Below are 21,013 nucleotides of genomic sequence, written 5' to 3' on the forward strand. Positions count from 1 at the left end.
GTTTTTAATGTTTATATCTTGATTTACCGACACAAAAGCGAAGTAAAAATCCCGTAGAATCACGTAGAGCGGGTTAATACGAACATTTAAGACCAAAACGACGACTTCCTGTTTGTAAAGCGCAGCTAGCATGTTAGCTATGTCTATTTATATAAACAGTCAACAGTAAAATGAGTCATATCTTGCACTTTTACGCTGTTTAACTGTATTTAACCAGGTTTAGAACTGTCCCAAAGAGATTCTCCGCTTCCTGGCTCATATATAAAACCGGGTTAATGTAAAAGAGCGTGGAAAAACACTTAAAACGTGTCGTCTTTCCTCTCCTGTTCGCCGTGTCCAGTCGCAGCTCGGCTCTGAGTAACTGTTGCCTCCAGCTGCTGATACGTGAGTGAGTCAAACAGTCATCAGGAGACGCTCGAGTGTGAATGACATCATGTGACCGCGGGCGCTCCCTCTCCCAGACGCAACCTGCCTCTTCGTTTTTTTTCATTTATTCACGGTTTTATTTACAAAGCGTGTACAGTAATATGTCTGTGTTTACCCTGAGTCGTCCAGGTTTGTAGTCAAATTAAAAACGTTGCGGGAGTGAAGACGATTGGCTGCTCATCCAAGCCGCGGCTTGGATGAGCAGCCAATCGTCTTCACTCCCGCAACTAAAAACGTGTAATAATTCGACGTAACTGTGTCGCGCCGGCTCCAGGGCTGCAGGGGGCGCTGTGGATGCAACCTGCTCGTTTGAATCATAAATAAAACTCGAAAGAAGTGGGAAATGAAACATGGATGTGTGTCATGAGGAGGGATGTGTCCAGACTCTTCTGTGACTATTGTGTCATTTACATGTGCGTTCTGTCCACACGGGGCAGTGAAAGGTCAAGGCTGAAGTTGAGAAACATAAAGAGAGAAAGTGAGCTGTGGGTTTCACTTCCACGTTTCACAAAAATGTGTCAGAACTAGTTTCCAAGCAGGTTCTGTTTCCAGGATTCAGGCGGGATCAAGAAGTAAAATTACTCACTATGACACGGAACTCGTTTATGAAGTGTCCACTGTCCACACCAGGGTGGACCAGTGTGGACACGTGTGGACCAGTGTGGACCAGTGTGGACCAGTGTGGACCCTGGTGGACCAGTGTGGACCCTGGTGGACTCGTGTGGACTTGTGTAGACATGTGTAGACATGTGTGGACCAAGTCATTTGTGTTCACATAAGTCTTTGCTTGGCCTCACTGTCCAGATCCTCACTTTGTTAAATGTAATAACTAAAATGCTGTATGTGTAAAATGGCGTCACATATTTTCCTCCAGATGCCCTCCCTGTCCCAGCCCTGTCCTTTGGACCAGCCTGGGGCTTTAGTGCAATTTGCTGCTGAAGTTTGTAGCTCTAAGTTGAGGAATCTGACCTCTGACCTTTGGCACAAAAGGCAGGAACTGCCCACTTTACTCAGGCAGCGGAGCACGACGCCCCAGAACTCAAGTTTCACTTCTGCAGTCACTTCATGTTTGATGTGTTCACACCACATAAGTTCATTTCTGCTCCATAACTTGTACATTCTTTATAATCGTCTTGGATCAACAGTAAAGTGTTAATCTCCTCACGCTCTCGTCCAAACTCTGCACAAACTCATTTACTCTGATTCAATATTTGAGCTTCAGCTTTGACTGAGACAGTCCAATATTTTGTCAGAGCTAAAACCCTGAAAAACAAAAACATTTGACCAAAATATGTAAATTTACAAAGTGAACGCCGCTTCTGATTAAAAATATCTGGACCAAACGTCGCCTCTGCTTCGACTCAGTGGATTCATCTTTAAAATGAACCAAACCCGAGCGAACGACATCGACTTTAACACGTTTAATGAATCTATCTGCGACGATTAGGCCTCAGCCTAATGTGAACACACACGTGTGTGTAACATGACACATATATAATGCATAGGACCAGACGGGATGTGCGCGGTCGGCTCTAGTCTGACATCTAGCGACGCCGCGAGTAACAGAGACGAGCACATGGAGAGCAAAAGAGGGAGGGAGAGAGGGAGGAGGAGGAGAGGCTGTGCAGACAGTGAGGACATGCCCCAGCAAGCTACAGTAGTTTTAAATATAAATTACATCGAAGCTTGCAATATGTTTATTTTGGTGGTGGCGGGGTTTTACTTTTACTGTCTGGGCTTGACGGGGACAGTGTGGACTCGTGTTACTGCGATAGTGGGCGTGGACTCGGAAATCAAGTATTTCTCAAAAGCGTTTGGACCATTTTTAAAAGAACATAAATGAACAAAACGAACACAACCCCCCCTCAGATACGTGGACGTCTGCGTACCCGAATATCACCAGTCCTAGTTGTCATAGTAACGGCATTTTATGAAATCACTTAAAAATTAAACGTGTGATTTTCAAGTTGGTGAAATAATCTGTCATAGTTTTAGTTTTTTAGTTTTTTTTTGTGTGTTTTTTTTTGGCTCGTAAAGACAAGTGCGATGAAAGTTGTGAGCGGACACCTGCCCTCGGACCCCCGTCTCCGAACCGCTCCTGCTCAAACCCACTGTATCTATATTTAAAAACATATGGCATGACTTTAATAATGACAGTGTGGTCCGTGCAGAGCAGTGAAGTGTCCTGTAAACAGAGCTCTTATCCCCCAAACCTGTGGCTCTGTGCGCAGTAATGCTTTGTAAATACTAGTTTGGCTCGGGTTTGTTTGGGTGGGTTTTGCCCGCACTCTCCTCTCCTGACTAACACTCCACCACGTCGTGCCTATAATTTCAGGTCTCCTCGGCGTTCCCACTTATTACAAACGCTCTATATATAGTGTACAGTGGTCCACATGGAGCTGATGTCCGCGCGGATCCCTGTGCGTCCGCGCGCGCTGGGGAAAGGACATGGTGTTCCTTTAAACGCGCAAGTTTCTTCCATTGGAGTCTGACAAGAATGAGGTCAGACACAGCGATCCTCATTGCACATTATTATTATTATTACCACTTTTTTATTCGGCCAATGGGAGCAGAGCGGGGCGTGGCCGGGGTGGAAATTCAGGATGGAGACAGCAGGCCATTGGCGCGCGCGTCTGGAGTGGAGGCTATAAATGCTGGACGCTGCCGTTGTTGTGTTTACAGTAATATCAGCAAAGCGCGCAGGAAACAAGGAGACTATGAGAAAACGCAGCCGCTCCATAAAACCACATGGGTCTTTACGCGCACAGAGCCACGTTCATATAAGGGACTCGCTGTGGGCGCAGCGGCGGCAGCTCAAGGTTCCAGGGCGAGAGTTGAGCCGCACGGGCAGCTGAGGCACCGACGCGCACGGATTACACATTTACATTTGCCTTTTCCTTTTTTTTTTGGACAAGAACAGCCACAAACTCCAGAGTGAACTACGAACAGAGACTCAACTGAGCCCCGCTGAGCAAATCGTGAACTTTTTTTTTATTTTTCCCAACATGGTGCAGCACATGAGCCACGCAGACAGCGACAGGGACTCCACGGACACGGGGGACATGGACCTGGAGATGGACTCTTCTCCCACTCCCGAGTCCCCCTCCTCCGCGGACAGGAGCAGCGGGGACCTGGCGTGGTGCAAAACGCCAACGGGACACATTAAAAGACCCATGAACGCGTTTATGGTGTGGTCTCAGATCGAGAGGAGGAAGATCATGGAGCAGAGTCCGGACATGCACAACGCGGAGATCTCCAAGCGCCTGGGCAAGAGGTGGAAACTGCTCAAAGACACGGACAAGATCCCGTTCATCCGCGAGGCAGAGCGGCTACGGCTCAAACACATGGCAGACTACCCAGACTACAAGTACCGGCCCAGGAAGAAGGTTAAGTCCGGCGGGAGCAAGACGGAGAAGAGCGGAGACAGAAAAGCCGCCGTGAGCAAGAGGAGCCCGGCGTCTAAAGCCACGAGCAGGACGCACAGCAAGAAGCAGATGGGGCTGGACTACGCGTCTCCCGGTGACCACCAGTCCCTCTTTAAGTCCCGCTCTGCCTCCGGAGCCAGACAGATCCCAGACAAGGCGCGACGCAGCGCGGAGCTGAGCCCGTCCGCGGGAGTCCCGGCCAGTCCCACTCTGAGCAGCTCCGCGGAGTCCAGCGACCCCTTCAGCCTTTACGAGGAGCACAGCCCGGCCACGAGCGACTCCTCATCCTCCTCTTCCTCCAGGTACGCGCGCGCCTCGTCCCCCACGCCGTCCGCCTCGCACTCGTCCTCCTCCGTGGCGTCTTCGGACGAGGAGTTTGAGGACGAGCGGCTGGACATGAACCCGAGCCCGGGCGCGTTTGAGGCGGTGTCTGTGGGTGGAGGCGCGGGCGGCGTGGGCTTCACGGACCCGGAGCTGGACCGAGACTTGGACTGGAGCTTTGGGGAGTGCGGAGCCGGCTCTCACTTTGACTTCCCCGACTACTGCACCCCTGAAGTGAGCGAGCTGATCTCAGGAGACTGGCTGGAGTCCACCATCTCCAACCTCGTGTTCACCTACTGACACTGACGAGCCAGAGACAGAGACAGAGACAGAGACAGGGGCCGCTTTTGGGTCACTGAGTCTTTAAAGGGAGCAGCAGAGGAGAAGGTACGCACGCGCCCACACGCATGGACAGACGGGCACGCGCAGAGCGGACAGACGCGCGGAGAGGAGAGAAGGGGGAGTGAACTAAATGCTTAGTTTGCATTTGTGAATGTAGAGCAGCAGAGCGCAGTGAGACGCGCTCGACTCTTCTCATGAACATTGTTCCATTTGGCTCGGGGCAGAGCACGTCACGTTGTTTTCTGATGATATAGGCAGTTCACATTGACCATCAAGTTGCTATTCAGGTGTTTTTTTCCTCCAGACAACACGCATGAAGCCGGAGGAGTTTGTTTGTAAATGTCCATCGCTGCGTAAATCTGCGCGTCCGTGTGACCATGTCCCAGGACACAATTCACTATCACCAGCTTCTTTCAACGGCAGGACTTTTACTGATTCCAAACTTCAGACTTGTATTCTGAATCTTTTGAAACTCTCAGTGCACAATTCAGGACCAACGCTCCCCTCCCCCTGACGCATCCTCTCAGCCCAGTGCTTCAACTTTGTAGTCCCTCTGTGTCAGACTGAGTTTCTTTTTATATTGATGTATTTATACCGGCCAAACCTTTTTATACATAGAAGTATTGTTCTCGTACAGGTCTCGTTGTGTTTGTGCACATACACCTGTCTGTATCCAGCGCAGGAGGAAGGAAGGGCTAGAAGTGTCTTTTATTTCATTCAAAAATATCTCTCACTTTTTCGGAGATGTTGAGTGTGTCATGATTTTCTACTTGTATTTTTGTACAAAATCTATGGGAGCGGGGGTTCCAGCAGCAGGTAGACGTTGGCTCTACATTGGTGTGGCAGAGAGGGGTTTTGTTTGGCACAATCTGACCTCACACAGTGTTTACAGTATTAACCCACATGCTTCTTAACGGCGCAGTGACTCCATCTTTCACCAGCCAATGAACACAGGCCAACGCAGCGTCTGATTGGCCGATATTGCGCAGACCCCGAGAGTCACTGTTTTGTTCTGGATAGAGCTAATACCTCTGTGTGCTTTTTTTTTTCTTTTTTTTTTTATCAAGATAAGTTTTATTTCCAAACCACTGGATGACGTTCACACTCATTCCACTTTGCCTAGACTCGGAGGGAGGGAGCTGTATGAAGTGCTTCATCTGTTATTGCGCAAATGGCATCAAAAAATAGTATTTAACCTTTCTGTACCTGTTGGTTAAGTATAGCAGGCTAATTGTTTTCCTATATTATGGCATGGCAAATAGCATTTGTATTTCAGATTCAGGTATATGTAGCTATAGCTGTTGTGTTTAAGATTTTTAAAAGAATAATGACATGAAGATATTTATGTAACTGAGTGTACTATAAACAAAGATTGTGTGTTTTATGTAAGATGGACAGGCACTAGGTTCAGACGATTGTGGTCCAGGAGTTTCCTCTTCTTCGTCCCCTCAGACCATCTTTCTTCTATTGTCCTATTTTATTTTTGGTTCCTCATTTGTGCAATATGCTGTGTATGAACATGTTTTGTCTGATCATGCCAATATCATTTTGTTGATGTTTTTTGCTCTAAAACCAGCCAATGTTTGGGTCAATCACTGCCTCTCAGACCTCTGTACAGATTGGTGTTCAGTTTTTTATTTGTTTTTCTTTTCTTCCAAGAAGGAAATAAAATCAGCTGGAACTGAAAAGTGAAAAACGCCGCTTCCTGTTTCTTTACTAAACCGTAAAAGCTCCGTGTGCCACTTTAGTTTAACGTAGTTTCAGCTGCAGATACAGGTTTAGTGTTGCCATGGTGATAAAACAAAAAAAAACAAAATCTGCATATTTTAAGTGGTTTTCAGTAACACAATGAGTTTGTTCGCTCATTTCCACAAAGTACACAAACATAGCAGCACTGGTACTACAACAATTACTTCATTACAGTATTTAAAAGTGCACTATACGACAAGAAGACTACTTTATCTTTGCTAAAGTACTTCAAATATTAAGTATAAGTAGTATTAAAGTACACTATAAAGCCACAACAAGGTGAAGTGGATTCAACTGATTAAAACACATGAGGTTACACTGAAGTACAAGTACACACAAGCCTGCATTCTGGTATTATAAGTACTATTCAAATACCCAGAACTGCATTTAATGATAATAAAGTATAAGGTCATGTTCTATATACTCACATGTTCATATATTTGTACATAATGGCCTCGCTCGTTTAATCAGTGCAGTTCTGACTGTACTTCACCTTGTTCTGGTTATGTAAAGGAAGTATTTTAATGTAGTACTTATACGACCAAGCAAAGAAACAATAAACTGAGGTTACACTGGGATGTTATATAAGTTTAAATACATAAAACATAATCTTATACTTTATTTAGTCATTAGAAAGTAAAGGGTTGACCTCTGTGTACTCTTTATACTTCTTATATTTGAATAGTACTGCAGAAATATGAAAGACAATGACACAGAGAGAGAATATTATATAAAAGTGTATATATGTTTATGATAATCCTTTAGTAATAAAAAGTACAGGATTATCTTCTGTATATTTGAATAGTACTGCAGTAACATGGAAAAAAACTGAGGCAACACTGAGATATTATATAAAAGTGTAGATATATAAATGATAATCCTATAGCTCTTTAGTAGTAAAAAGTACAGGATTATCTTCTGTATATTTTATTTGAATAGTGATGTAGAAATATGACACGAAAACAACGACAGAGAGAAACAAGTGAAGTTACATAGAAGTTTAAATATATAAAACATAACCTTATACTTTAGTGAGTAGAAAGTAAAGGGTTGACCTCCGTGTACTCTTTATACTTCATATTTGAATAGTACTTTAGTAATATGACACAGAGACAATGACACAGAGAGAAACAAGTGAAGTTACACTGGGATATGATGTAAAAGTGTGTGTAAGATACTCCTTTAGTAAAAAAATGGACTGGATTGACCCACAAATGACCCACTCCTGGCCCACTCCCGACCCAGTCCCGGCCCAGTCCTGTCCCACACTTGTCCCACACCTGACCCGCTCCTGACTCACTCTTGGCCCACACCTGTCCCACACTTGTCCCACTCCTGACCCATTCCTGACTCACTCCTGGCCCAGTCCTGACCCACTCCTGACCCACTCCTGACCCACTCCTGACCCACTCCTGACCCACTCCTGACCCACCCCTGACCCGCTCCTGGGCCCGGGTCTCTTCCTGGTCGTCACGTTCCTCCTCGTCTGATTTGAGCCGTATCTGACTCTTTAAACAGCTGCATCGATCGTTCCATCTGAAAGTATAATATCATCACATTCCGGGTCGGAACGCCGCTCCGCTCCGTGCTCAGGTGTTTGCTGGTGAAGACGTGTTTGCTGTAGGTGCAGACGGGATCGATGCCGGGGCCATGCGGAGAATCGATGGGAGTGGTCTGCCTCACTGCTTCCATTTTTTTTTTTTTTTTCCCTCCACGTGCAGAAAACGTGGCTGCCATGGAAACACAGTATCCAAGAGAGAGAGAGAGAGAGAGAGAGGGAGAGGGAAAGAGGGAGGGAGTGGAGAGAGAGAGAAGGGGGTGTGGCCGCGGCGATGGCGATGATCTGCCCGGGGAGACTGAGCGTGTGTGAGGCAGACGCTGCACAGATACAACAAGAGAAAACGCCTTTAAGATGTTCAAGGTGTTAAAGCTGCACTGTGTAACTTTCCTGCTGGAGCGTCTCCCGTCTCCTCGTCTCCATGGTGACGTCATTGTTCTGCCATTAAACGAATATATCCCGTGTTTAGTCATTTACGGGTGTTTTTATGTCTCAAAACTACAGCAAAAACATGTATTATCTGTGTGAGCGAGCCCGCCTCTCCACAGATCTGACCTGTAACTTGGCCTGGTGATGTGCCCTGCTCGTCGCCATGGAGATGGTTAGAGTAAATGCCGTACTGTAGCTTTAAAGATCAATTTGGATAGAGTATAAGATTTTAAAAAGTCACATGTTAAGATATTTTAAAACTGAAATTTGGGTGAATTATAAAGTACTTTTATATGCAGTACATTTACAAAAGTACTTTTATATACGGTACATTTACAAAAGTACTTTTATATGCAGTACATTTACAAACGTACTTTTATTTATTTGGCCAAACTATAAACATGTGAAATAGACATGGAACCATTTTAACACATGGTACAACACAGATGATTATATAAAACATACAAATACTTTTACATATGCAGTACGTTTACAAAAGTACTTTTATACGCAGTACATTCACTAAAAGTTCAAACTTAAACTCTATTTTTTGTTCTGTGTCAGTTCATTCTGACGTTGGGTCGTGTCATAAACATGAGCCTGTATTTTTGTAAAGTCCACGTCGCTCAGTCTAATAACAGCTCATTTTTATACTTTTACTTTATAACACTACTGTATTTATACTGTATTTATACTTATACTGAAGTATTTTTACTGCAATGAACCTGTGTCTGATCTGACAGACCCCAGACTCAGATACGACACAAACACAAGATCCACTCACATTTTATATTTAAAACTAAAAAATAATCAAGGCCCCGCCCCCCAAGGAACTGGAGCGAGGGAGGAGAGAGGGGGAGGGGAGAGAGGGGGAGGGGAGGGGTGGAGGAGAGAGGGGGAGGGGAGAGAGGAGAGGGGGAGGAGAGAGGGGGAGGAGAGAGAGGGGGAGGGGAGAGAGGGGGAGGGGAGAGAGGGGGAGGGGAGAGGGAGGGGAGGAGAGAGGGGAGAGGGGGAGGAGAGAGGGGAGAGGGGGAGGAGAGAGGGGGAGGGGAGAGAGGGGGAGGGGAGGAGAGGAGAGAGGGGGAGGAGAGAGAGGGGGAGGGGAGAGAGGGGGCGAGGTGAGAGGGGGAGGGGAGAGAGGGGGAGAGGAGAGAGGAGAGAGGAGAGAGGGGGGAGAGGGGGAGGGGGAGAGGAAAGGAGAGAGGGGGAGGGGTGGAGGGGGGAGGAGGAGAGAGGGGGAGGGGAGGAGGAGAGAGGGGGAGGAGAGAGGGGGAGGAGAGAGGGGGAGGAGAGAGGAGGAGGAGGAGAGAGGGGGAGGGGAGGAGAGGAAAGGAGAGGGAGAGAGAAGCAGCAAAAGGAGGAGAGAGAGGGGGGAGGGGAGGAAAGGAGAGAGAGGGGGAAAAGGGGAGGAGAGAGAGGGGGAAGGAAAGAAAAGAAAGGAGAGAGGGAGGGGGGAGGGAGAGGAAAGGAAAGGAGGGGGAGAGAGAAGAGAGGGGAGGAGAGAGCGGTGGGAAGGAGAGGAGGAGGAGGGGGATGAGAGAAAGGAGAGGAGAGAGAGGAGAGGAGGGGGGGGGGAACACTTCGAGGAGCAGTGAAAGGAGGAGAGAGGAAAGGGGGAGGAACGAAAGGAGAGAGGAGAGGAGGGGAAGAGAGAATAGAGGGGGAGATGGGGGAGGAGACAGGGAAGGAGGAGAGGAGAGAGGGGAGCAGAAAGGGGGGAAGAGAGAGGAGAGGGGGGGAGAAGCAGAGGGAGCAGAGAGAAGGAGCAGAGGGAGGGGCTCATCACACATTTCTGTGAAGCATGACTAGAGAGAGAGGGGGAAAAAAAAGGGGGCGTGTCTAATCCAAAATGCAGGGTGGGGGTGGGGCGGGGGACACAGGGGAGCGGGGGTGACAGGGATGGTGGGGGTGGGGGTGTGGGGGGGTGGGGGCAGTGGGGGTTGGGCCAAAATCCCATTACTTCCTGGTGGATGATTTGGTCTGTTCCATCTGACGAGTCTCACAGTCTGGACCCGCGGTTCTGATTGGAGCGGGACATTGGACCGGCCCGGTTTTGTTTAAAGCAGCTCATTGGATCGGCCCGGTTCGGTTTAGAGCGGCTTGTTGGACCGACACAGTTTGGTTTGGAGCAGCTCATTGGATCGGCCTGGTTCTGTTTAAAGCGGCTCGTTTGTCTGGCCCGGTTCTGTTTAAAGTGGCTCGTTGGACTGGCCCGGTTCGGAGTGCCTTAAGATTTCACAGAAAAACGTTGCATTATTTTTTGTTGTAAGTTTATAATTTCACTTCCTGGTTGGACACGGGCAGCAGATACGACGTAAAGTGTGTCCAAAAACCCACGATGTCCCTGACGCCTCATTCGCCACCTTGCCCCGCCCCCTTTAACGCCATCTGGGTGAAAAAAACTGATGAAACTCGATTTGTGACATAAACACCGATCAGATTTGACTAGAACACGTGTTTATGGACTGGATCTCACGTAAACGGACTGGATTTCTCATTGGTTTTGTGTGAGATGCAGAAATTCTCGCTTTTTTTAACAGCTCAAGCTAATGTACGCGGCTAACGCTAGCAACTTTACGCCAATAATCAGGATGAACAGAGCGATAAACCGGCGCTTCTCTGCTTCACTCAGTCGTGTTGTGTCAAGTTATTGCTGTGTGCAGACATTCGGACGGTGTTAAAAATGGCGTGAGTCCTAAATATCGCCCCCTGTTGGAGAGGAGTGTGGACGAAGAGCCGTTGAGGTAATTTTACAACTGTTACCTCGCAACCGTCACGTAAACAAACACAAAAACCAACGTCTAAACTGGACAAAAGTGAAGATTAGACTGAGCAAAATGAATAACAACATCTTTATTTTATTCCAGACAGAAAAATGACTTCCTTGTGCAAACTGTTCCTGGATTTTGGATGAAATTCTTCCTGAACTTCCGACTTTTCCCACAAACACTCACGACTTTAACCTGCGCAAACCCAGATCTGAACTTTAAACCACGTGACTGATCTAATAATAAAAAAACAAACACTGATCTCGTGTGGAGCTGATGTTTGTGCTGTACAAATGAGGCCACGCCCCTTTAATACGAGTCCCCACACTGTGACAAACACACGTACACACACACGCAGATACGGGACGTGGGGTGCGAGGTGCGTCCCGTCTGCGGCCAATCACACGCCGTCGTCTGCGGAGGGACACGGAAAAGGACACACATGTTTGTCTGACCCACATAGTGACACGTGTGTGAAAAAACACACACACGTCGGCGAGGGGAGGGGCGACGGAGCGGGGGTGGCGAGGGGGGGGAGGCGGCCTAGACTTGACCTTCACGGATGGTCAGAAAAACCATTTAACCATAAAGTGTTTACAGTCGTGCTAATGTGTGTATGTTTGTGCGGACAGCGGACCCAGCGGAGTCGGGGTTAAACATCAAGAAAAGGTCAAAAGTTTAGCCACGCCCCTTCGCCATTTTTAATTTCTTTATTTTTTACGACTTTCTACAGTTTAAATACACACAGAAAAATAATACACACATCAAATATATAAAGTAAAACGTTTGGGATTATGAAACAAAGACAAAAACGTAAATATGTTTTATTTTCAAATCCTCAAAATGGCCGCCGTTTGTTTAGTCGAAAAATATTTAGTAAAGTTTTTTTTTTTTTTTTACGTAACTTCATATATTTAATGTTTTCTGTGTGTATTTAAATGTAGAAAGTAGTAAAAATAAAGAAAAACAAACCTTGCGTGAGTGTAGCTAGTAACAAGTACTTTGAGTAGTATTTTTCATGGTTTTAACTTTACTTCAGTACAGTTTTGACAGCAGTACTTCATCTTCATCCATGTACTTATACTGTTACTCCAGTACTTCCGCGCTTTAAATCTCAAAATCTGTGTGAAATACTTTTACTTTTTACCCTTTGCGTACATTTTAAACTGCTGCTTTAATACTTAAGTACATGTTTTCGGTTGATACTTTAACTTTTACTTCCATCCATCCATTTTCTTCCTCTTCTTCCCTCACTTGTGTACTTTTACTCTAGTATCTGTACTTTTACAGAGTTCAGTACTTCTTGGCTGCAGTGGGCTTGTGTAATGTTAGTTTCATAAAGTTCCCTGAGCAAATGTCCGGCTCAGGGGCCAGATCCAGACACTGCAGTGAAGACAGACGGGACAATAAACAATAATAATAATAATAATAATAATAATAATACATTTTATTTATATAGTGCTTTTCAAGATACTCAAAGACACTTTACATAGAAGAACAATTTAAAAAAGAGATACAAATATAATAATATCGTTTATCGTGATAAAAAAGATCGAAAATAATCGTTAAAATAAACCAGTTATAATTATTCACATCCAGAACGACTTTAAGCAATAATGTGTTTATAATTAATAATCGTCACAAAAGACAGGACTAAACCAGGACTAAACCAGGACTAAACCGGGACTAAACCAGGACTAGACCAGGACTAAACCAGGACTGGACCAGGACTGGACCAGGACTAAACCAGGACTGAACCAGGACTGAACCAGGACTAAAACAGGACTAAAACAGGACTAAACCAGGACTAAACCGGGACTAAACCGGGACTAGACCAGGACTAAACCAGGACTGGACCAGGACTGGACCAGGACTAAACCAGGACTGAACCAGGACTGAACCAGGACTAAACCAGGGATCTGAACCAGGACTAAACCAGGACTAAACCAGGACTAAACCAGGACTGAACCAGGACTGAACCAGGACTGAACCAGGACTAAACCAGGACTAAACCAGGACTAAACCAGGACTAAACCAGGACTGAACCAGGACTAAACCAGGACTGAACCAGGACTAAACCAGGACTGAACCAGGATTAAACCAGGACTAAACCAGGACTGAACCAGGACTGAACCAGGACTAAACCAGGACTAAACCAGGACTAAACCAGGACTAAACCAGGACTAAACCAGGGCTGAACCAGGGCTAAACCAGGACTGAACCAGGATTAAACCAGGACTAAACCAGGACTGAACCAGGACTGAACCAGGACTAAACCAGGACTAAACCAGGGCTAAACCAGGACTAAACCAGAAACACATACGACACACACACATAACACACACACACACATAACACACACACACATAACACACACAGGTCGTCTTCATCCAAACATCTGAAGTTTCCACCTCGACGTTCCGCTCGGACAAAGCCGCTCCCGTTATTCCATCTATTCATCTTAGTTTGGAAGTTTTTGATTCGATCTTGGAAAACTCGTGAACGCGGCGCCGACGTCCCATGACCGCGTCCGCCCGGGCCTTTAGCTGCCGCCGTCATTATTGTGAAATCTATCGACCCAAACTGCGTTAAAGTGTTGGGAGCGATAAAAGTCCCGGCGGCTCCGACAGGGACTGATTGGGTTTGGAACAACGGCCTCGGACAAAGTGGATTTTTCTGTCAAACTATTCAAAGTAATAGGATTGTTTCTCTCAAACTCACGAGGGTTCAAGTTGTTGCGCCGGGAGGTTTTTGATGCTGAAAATGCAAAGTAAGCAACAGAGACGAGAATAAGTTTAAAACAAAATAAAAAATATGTCAAATAAAACGAGATTATGGAATGTTCAGCTCAGGAGTCGCTGACACGTGTTGAAGTTCCACGGAGTCGAGCCGGAGCGCCTCGTTTTCAAACCAAAGTGCAGTTCTCCGCTCTCACAAACACTTCAGCGCCTCCATCCATCTTCTCCTCTTAAACAGGAACTCCCAGGGACTCCCCCACCCCAGACGCTTCCTCCAGCTCCTCCAGGGAAACCCCAGGGTGATCCCAGGCCAGACTCCCTCCAGCAAGTCCAGCTCCAAAGGGAAGAGTCCAGGAGGCGTCCAGGGATCTGAACCAGGACTGAACCAGGACTGAACCAGGACTGAACCAGGACTAAACCAGGGATCTGAACCAGGACTAAACCAGGACTAAACCAGGACTAAACCAGGACTAAACCAGGACTAAACCAGGACTAAACCAGGACTGAACCAGGACTAAACCAGGACTAAACCAGGACTAAACCAGGACTAAACCAGGTCTAAACCAGGACCACATGTGAGGTGTGTTATTTTGGCTCAGTGTCCCACAGAGACACATGTTCTTCACGTTTAAACGCAGACGTTGCGCAGACGTTTCGTTTTAAAGCACATTACAGGACACACGTTACATTTCATGTTATGGGGAAACATCATTTTCTCATTTACAAGAGACAAGCTCCGCAGTGCAGCTTTAAACAAGAGATAAAATATGGAAATAATAAGGTAATATTACGAGTCGTAGAAAACAGACAAATATATTTCAGTTTTACAGCTGCTCGTCTTTTTCTCATCTGTGTCCCCATAAAACACAACGAGACAAACACATTACCTCATCACACACAAACGCACAAATCACGACTCATCACCGAGACAACAGTGGCTCAGTTGGTAGAGCGTTTGCCCAATGATTTGACTTTGGTTTGAGCCTCGAAGATGGAAAAGCGTTGGATAAAAATGTGTGTGTGTGTGTGTGTGTGCGCAGGAGCCAGGGCTTACACACATAAAACCCCTATTTTCAAGATAATTGGCAGTTTCAGTTTCAGTTTCATTCAGTTTAAACCTGATCATTCTTCCTGAAGATGTGACTCAGACCTCGACTTTGACAACGTTTAAATCCAGACTCAAACTGTTCTGTTTATGTGAATGTGACTGAAAGGGGTTTATTCTGCACTTTTCTCTTTTAATGTTACTTTATTTATGTTTTGATTTGTTGTTTTGTGATTTTAACATCTTTCTTATTCTGTAAAACACTTTGTGGACCAACTGTGCTGTACAAATACACTTAGCTTCCTTTGTTTTTGTAGAGAAACGTGCCTAAAAATGCAAATTTCGACTCATTTCTTGCATTAAAACTTTAGATTTAGAATTAGAAATAAAAAATCCTTCTGTATTTTTCGTCTTAATCTCGTTGCCTTTAACTTCTTCCTTTAACCAACAGAAAGTTCAAAAAGTGAAACCAATATTGGTCAAAAACAGACAGAATAAACCACATTCAGAGCCATTCTTCCACCGTTTCAGAACAGCTTCAGCGCAGAATAAAGTGGAACATTTCTGCTATAAAAACACGACATTCCTAAAGTTCATCGCATTATTTCTTTACCATAGAAGTACATGTAGTGCAAGGTCACATTCATTTTATTGCAATCTCGGGTCAACACTCACTGAAGGCAGCACCGAAGTATTCATGTCCTCAGATGTTATGTCGTCCGCTTTTCTTTTCCGGAACATTCTGCTGTGTTTTGTAAATTGTTCATCAAACCTCCGCACGTTTATGAAATACCTGAAGTTCAACAGTTTAGAAAGATCGTTTTGTAGCATAGACTGTAAATATAAATGGACATAGCTAACGTGCTAGCTGCTAACGCTCCATCGACACTGCTCATGCCCTAATTCGCTGACATGCCCTTAAATGCGCTGTTCGAACGGTGCATTTAAGGGCTCACGTAACTTCTGGTGCGAATTGTAGCCAAAGCACATCCGAGCACTGTTCATGCACCGAGCCTATGCAAAAAAAACTGACGAAAATGGAGTACGCAACGCAATACACGTTCAAATGTAAGTACTGGTTGACGTCACGTACAACAGAGCGACATGAAACTGTTAAAATGTGAGTAAAGATCCGGTTTACTCGCTCGTTTATCCACCGTGATCCCGCTCCTTGGAACTACCCTGCTCCTCCGTCTCCGGACCAGCTCTCCACGACAGGTACGAACACCTCAGCCTCTGACCCTGTGACCCACGACCTGCTCCAGGACGACGGCCTACGAGACCACCCCCAACTGTCTGTTATGACCTTCATTCAGTTTCCTATATCTACAAATAAACCTGTCTCTTTGGTTTTTACGACACTGCTGCTGTTGGACTCGTCATTTTGCTGTTAATTATTCGTATTAACCCACTCGTATAAATTTTTTAAGTTATTTTGAGTTTATTTTGATTTTTTTATTATTTTATTATTATTATTATTATTGTTATTTTGAGTTATATTGACATTATTTTTGTTTTTTCTTAAGTTATTTTGAGTTTATTTACATTTTTTAATTTTGTTTTGTCATTTTTAGTTTATTTTTTTATTCTCTGTAAACTGTGTGAATATATTTAGATTTTTTTTGTTATTTAATTTTTTTTGTTAATTTGAGTTTATTTTTTTAGTTATTTTGAAGAGTTTTTTTTTGTTATTTTGAGTTATTTTTTGCCTTCTTTCCCCGACGTCGTTGGCAACAGGTTTGATTGACAGTGTTGCTAAGCGCCCACTCCCTCTTAAACCAGTGATGCGAGCGGGAAGGGGCGTTACCTTTAACAGCCTCGCTCCTGATTGGTTCTTTGGTTGCTATGATACTCGCGGTCGGAATTCCAAATACGAAACCGCTCCAGATTAGCCGCTATAAGTCTGTGTTTTCTACATTTTTCCATACCGTTTTTTCCGCACTGTATCATTTCATCGTCTTAAAACCGTAGATTTGTTTAAACTCCGACTCGGATTTTCAAAAACATAACTTATATTTCCTATTTTCCGAGTTTACTTCAAAGTCTCGAGCGGAATTCTGATTGACTCGTCGACTAATCCGACATAATGCGGACTGCGCCAAACAAAGGTTAAGATAAAAGCAGAAACACATAAAAAGTCCGATCGTGAGCTTCCCTTTGTTCCGTTGTCCCCCTTCGCTCAAATGAAAGGTTATAACAGTGATTTCATCCTCGCCGCGCCGTAGTGTTACTCCATAGACTTCCAAAGTGCACATCAAAGAGCCATGAATCCTGCGGTAATAGGCAGCAGATAAATATAAAGCGAGAGATGATCACGGCGCCGCTGATAAGGCTCCGCTCCCACAGGGAATATTACCGGAATTATATGGAATATTATACAGGTAGCGGCGGAAATAAAGGCGGCATTGAATCAATATAAACACACTTTTGAACAGGTTACATGTGCGGCGACTCCCTCCAGGCGAATTAGAGGCAGACGGGGAGACGTTATGCGCATGCAGTGTGTCGGAGCGAAGGCAGGGGGCAGCGATTAACGCGGGTGTCGGAAAGTACGCCTGGAAAAATGTATGGAACTTTTATCCAGACACGGTTTAAAGTGGGGCTCGTTTGTGGAATAAAACTGAGGGAAGTGTTGCAGATTGATAGATGCTGTTATTTCTCACTGTACGAAAACATGTGACCTACGTCGTATCGTCACGGCGTGTTTGGAAAATGTAAAACTCCGCAGGGTCACGGATATCGGGATTTGGCGACGGTTTACAGTCCGTTTATCGGAAGATGAAGCTTAAGGCGGAGTGAAGGATGGATCGAGCCTTTGTGTGGAGTTTGTGTGTTCTCTCTGTGTCTGTGTGGAGTTTGTGTGTTCTCTCCGTGTCTGTGTGGAGTTTGCGTGTTCTCTCTGTGTCTGTGTGGAGTTTGTGTGTTCTCTCCGTGTCTGTGTGGAGTTTGCGTGTTCTCTCTGTGTCTGTGTGGAGTTTGCGTGTTCTCTCCGTGTCTGTGTGGAGTTTGCGTGTTCTCTCTGTGTGGAGTTTGCGTGTTCTCTCCGTGTCTGTGTGGAGTTTGCGTGTTCTCTCTGTGTCTGTGTGGAGTTTGTGTGTTCTCTCCGTGTCTGTGTGGAGTTTGCGTGTTCTCTCTGTGTCTGTGTGGAGTTTGCGTGTTCTCTCCGTGTCTGTGTGGAGTTTGCGTGTTCTCTCCGTGTCTGTGTGGAGTTTGCGTGTTCTCTCCGTGTCTGTGTGGAGTTTGCGTGTTCTCTCTGTGTCTGTGTGGAGTTTGCGTGTTCTCTCTGTGTCTGTGTGGAGTTTGTGTGTTCTCTCCGTGTCTGTGTGGAGTTTGCGTGTTCTCTCCGTGTCTGTGTGGAGTTTGTGTGTTCTCTCCGTGTCTGTGTGGAGTTTGTGTGTTCTCTCTGTGTCTTTGTGGGTTTCTTCAACTCAAAACATGCTCCTTGGGTCAAATTCTTCAGCTAAAGTCCTGACCAAAACGAGCTCAAAATCTGGAGATGTGTCAAATGCGAATTAAACCCCTAGACACTGAAGGACGGGTCAAATGTAAGTTTTATTCAGAGACACTAAACCACGGGTCAAATGTAAGTTTTATTCAGAGACACTAAACCACGGGTCAAATGTAAGTTTTATTCAGAGACACTAAACCACGGGTCAAATGTAAGTTTTATTCAGAGACACTAAACCACGGGTCAAATGTAAGTTTTATTCAGAGACACTAAACTACGGGTCAAATGTAAGTTTTATTCAGAGACACTAAACCATGGGTCAAATGCAGGTTTGACCCAGAGACACTGAGTTTTCTTTGCATCAGGTCCTGGTTCTGACTCAAACTGGTGTAAATGTTTCGCCTGATTCTGTGGAAACAGGAAGTTAAAACCAAACTAAGATAAGATAAGTTTAAAGCCACAGTGCGGAAAATTCTAAACTAAAGGAACAACTTTTCCACAGACACAAGCTGACCCTCCTCCAGGCTTAACAAGAGTCAGGTCTGTGGAGATGCGAGCTCACACTGAGGACATGTGTTTTATCTGTTGTTCAGTGAAACAAACAGGTTTTTTTTAATATTGTTTGGCCAAAAAAGTTCCATACTGTGGCTTTACATCATGATCTCAGTCCTGGATCAAGTTATTATATTAAAAACATTATAAAAGTAGCAAAAATCTGTATATTTCCGCGTTGAGTTGTGCTTCAAACTATCTTTTTGTCCTCAACACTTCCATACGTCATGTCACACCAACTCACTCTTACGACGTTTGGATCTTTCCTATTGAATATTCCTTTATAAATATATCATAAAAATTGCGTTTGAGGAAAATTCCCGGTGCCGGTTCATCTCTGAGGACGCCGGGGCGGGTGCGGTTGCGAGTCGACGCCAATAATCCTCCAGTTTACCTTCTCTGCAGGTTCCGTCGTCAATAGAGTTTGATGGCGCGGCCTCGTCTCAGTAAAGATAAGACGAACGAGCGAGCGCCGCCTTTAAAGAACCAACAGACTTTTTTTTATAGTTGTATAAAAGGAGGAGGAAGACCGTTACTGTCTGGAGAAACGGGAGTCTCTAAAACGCGACGGAGAGTGGCCACGTGGACGAAAGAGTGAAGGGTTTACGTCGTTTCAAAGAGAGAGAAAGAGGAAGGGTCGGACAGGTGGAAGTGTGGACGGAAACTCGCTGTAAAACGCTGTTATTTCAAAACTAGGAAAACTACGGCAAACTCCAGCAGCAGAGAGAGTTTAATCTACTGACGGGTTCATTATTAAAGGGCCCGTATTAGCTTAAACGGCGCATGTTAGCTTAAACGGCGCATGTTACGATGTTTTCTGATCTGTTCTAATGTTGTTTCCTCGTCACACACAGACCTGGAGTTGTGTTTTGTTTCATTCTCACATGTTTAACACACACAGTTCTTCTCTCAAACTGGAAAAAAAAAACGCTCTGTTCCACCTTGTGATGTCATCATGTGGTGATACAGGAAGTGCTCCACTGTGTTTTTAAACTCCACACACCTTCATTTATAGAATCGTTTAGGTCAGGGGCGTCAAACACATTTTAATCAAACACATTTTAACGGAAGGCCGCATCAGCAAAATGGCTGCTGTCAAAGGGCCAGAAGTAAAATAAATATCTACTTTTTTAACGTGTTAATTAACTGTTTCTGTGTTTATTACTTATTCAAGTTACAAATATTGCATATGTATTTGCCTAGGTGTAAAAATATGTCTGTGTAACTGTGTATCTCCAGATAAAATGACATTTTAAGACCATCATACTGTTTAATTTACCCTGTCGAGGGCCACATAAAATGATGTGGAGGGCCACATTTGGCCCGCGGGCCTCGAGTTTGACACATCTGGTTTAGATGATTTCAGACCTGGAATTGCCCATTTCTACTGAACTAAAGGTAAAAGGAGCTGTTAAACCAGTTGAAATCTACCACTTGATGACATCACAAGGTGGAACAGAGCGTTTCGAGCTTTGGAAATGTCGACAGAAACTTGAGTGAATGAAACAAAACACAGCTCCACGTCTGTTTTTGACACGCTAACAGCATTAGAACACGGATTAAAGCTACAAGAGTCCATTTTGTGGGATCTAGGCTCTTTAAAGCTGCACTACGTACTTTCCGCTGTACCGCTACCCGCTTGTCTCCATGGAGATGTCATCAGTTTATCTGCAACTTTTCACTGTACAACACTGAACTTGCATTTTCATTGCTAAAATACCTTGAAAAACATTATATTTTGCTTTAAAGGGTCAGTTTTGTGTATTTTTTACTTTAGTACTTCATAACATACTACAATTATAACTCCTAATTGTGTGTTGTAGTACTTTTGTGTACTGTTACGCGTCTGGTTGAGACTTAAACCCCACAGTATCACCTTATACTACCATTACTACTGCTAAAAACACCTAATGTACTTTTACTGTTACTTCATTGCGTAATTGTAACATGAAATCTCACTTCTGGAGAATAAGTTGCATAATTATTTTAACTGTAAAAATACTCTGTGAAATACTCGACGTTGGAGCGTACTTTGAGGGTTTGACTCCCAAATCGATGACTCAGCTGCTGCGTGATGTGAGCGTGATGTCGTAATAATGAGAGGGTTCCCGCGTGGCCCGTGGAGCGGCCCACGGCGGCGTCGGTCAAATGAGCTCAAGTTATTTGGTGATAAGAGCCGCGGTCACCTCTGAGTCACGCCGCCTCAGATGAC

General features: G+C 45.0%; 1 protein-coding gene across 1 annotated transcript; it reads left to right on the forward strand.

Annotated features, from left to right (window-relative positions):
- Positions 1–3,110: 3,110 nt before the first annotated feature.
- sox4a (SRY-box transcription factor 4a) lies at positions 3,111–6,210 on the forward strand. Its single transcript, XM_033975016.2, has one exon. The coding sequence runs from the start codon at positions 3,432–3,434 to the stop codon at positions 4,470–4,472; it is 1,041 nt and encodes a 346-aa protein (XP_033830907.1). The 5' UTR covers positions 3,111–3,431; the 3' UTR covers positions 4,473–6,210.
- The last annotated feature ends 14,803 nt before the right edge of the window (positions 6,211–21,013 follow it).

This window comes from Periophthalmus magnuspinnatus, chromosome 11 (assembly GCF_009829125.3).
Source record: "Periophthalmus magnuspinnatus isolate fPerMag1 chromosome 11, fPerMag1.2.pri, whole genome shotgun sequence".
NCBI lineage: Eukaryota > Metazoa > Chordata > Actinopteri > Gobiiformes > Gobiidae > Periophthalmus > Periophthalmus magnuspinnatus.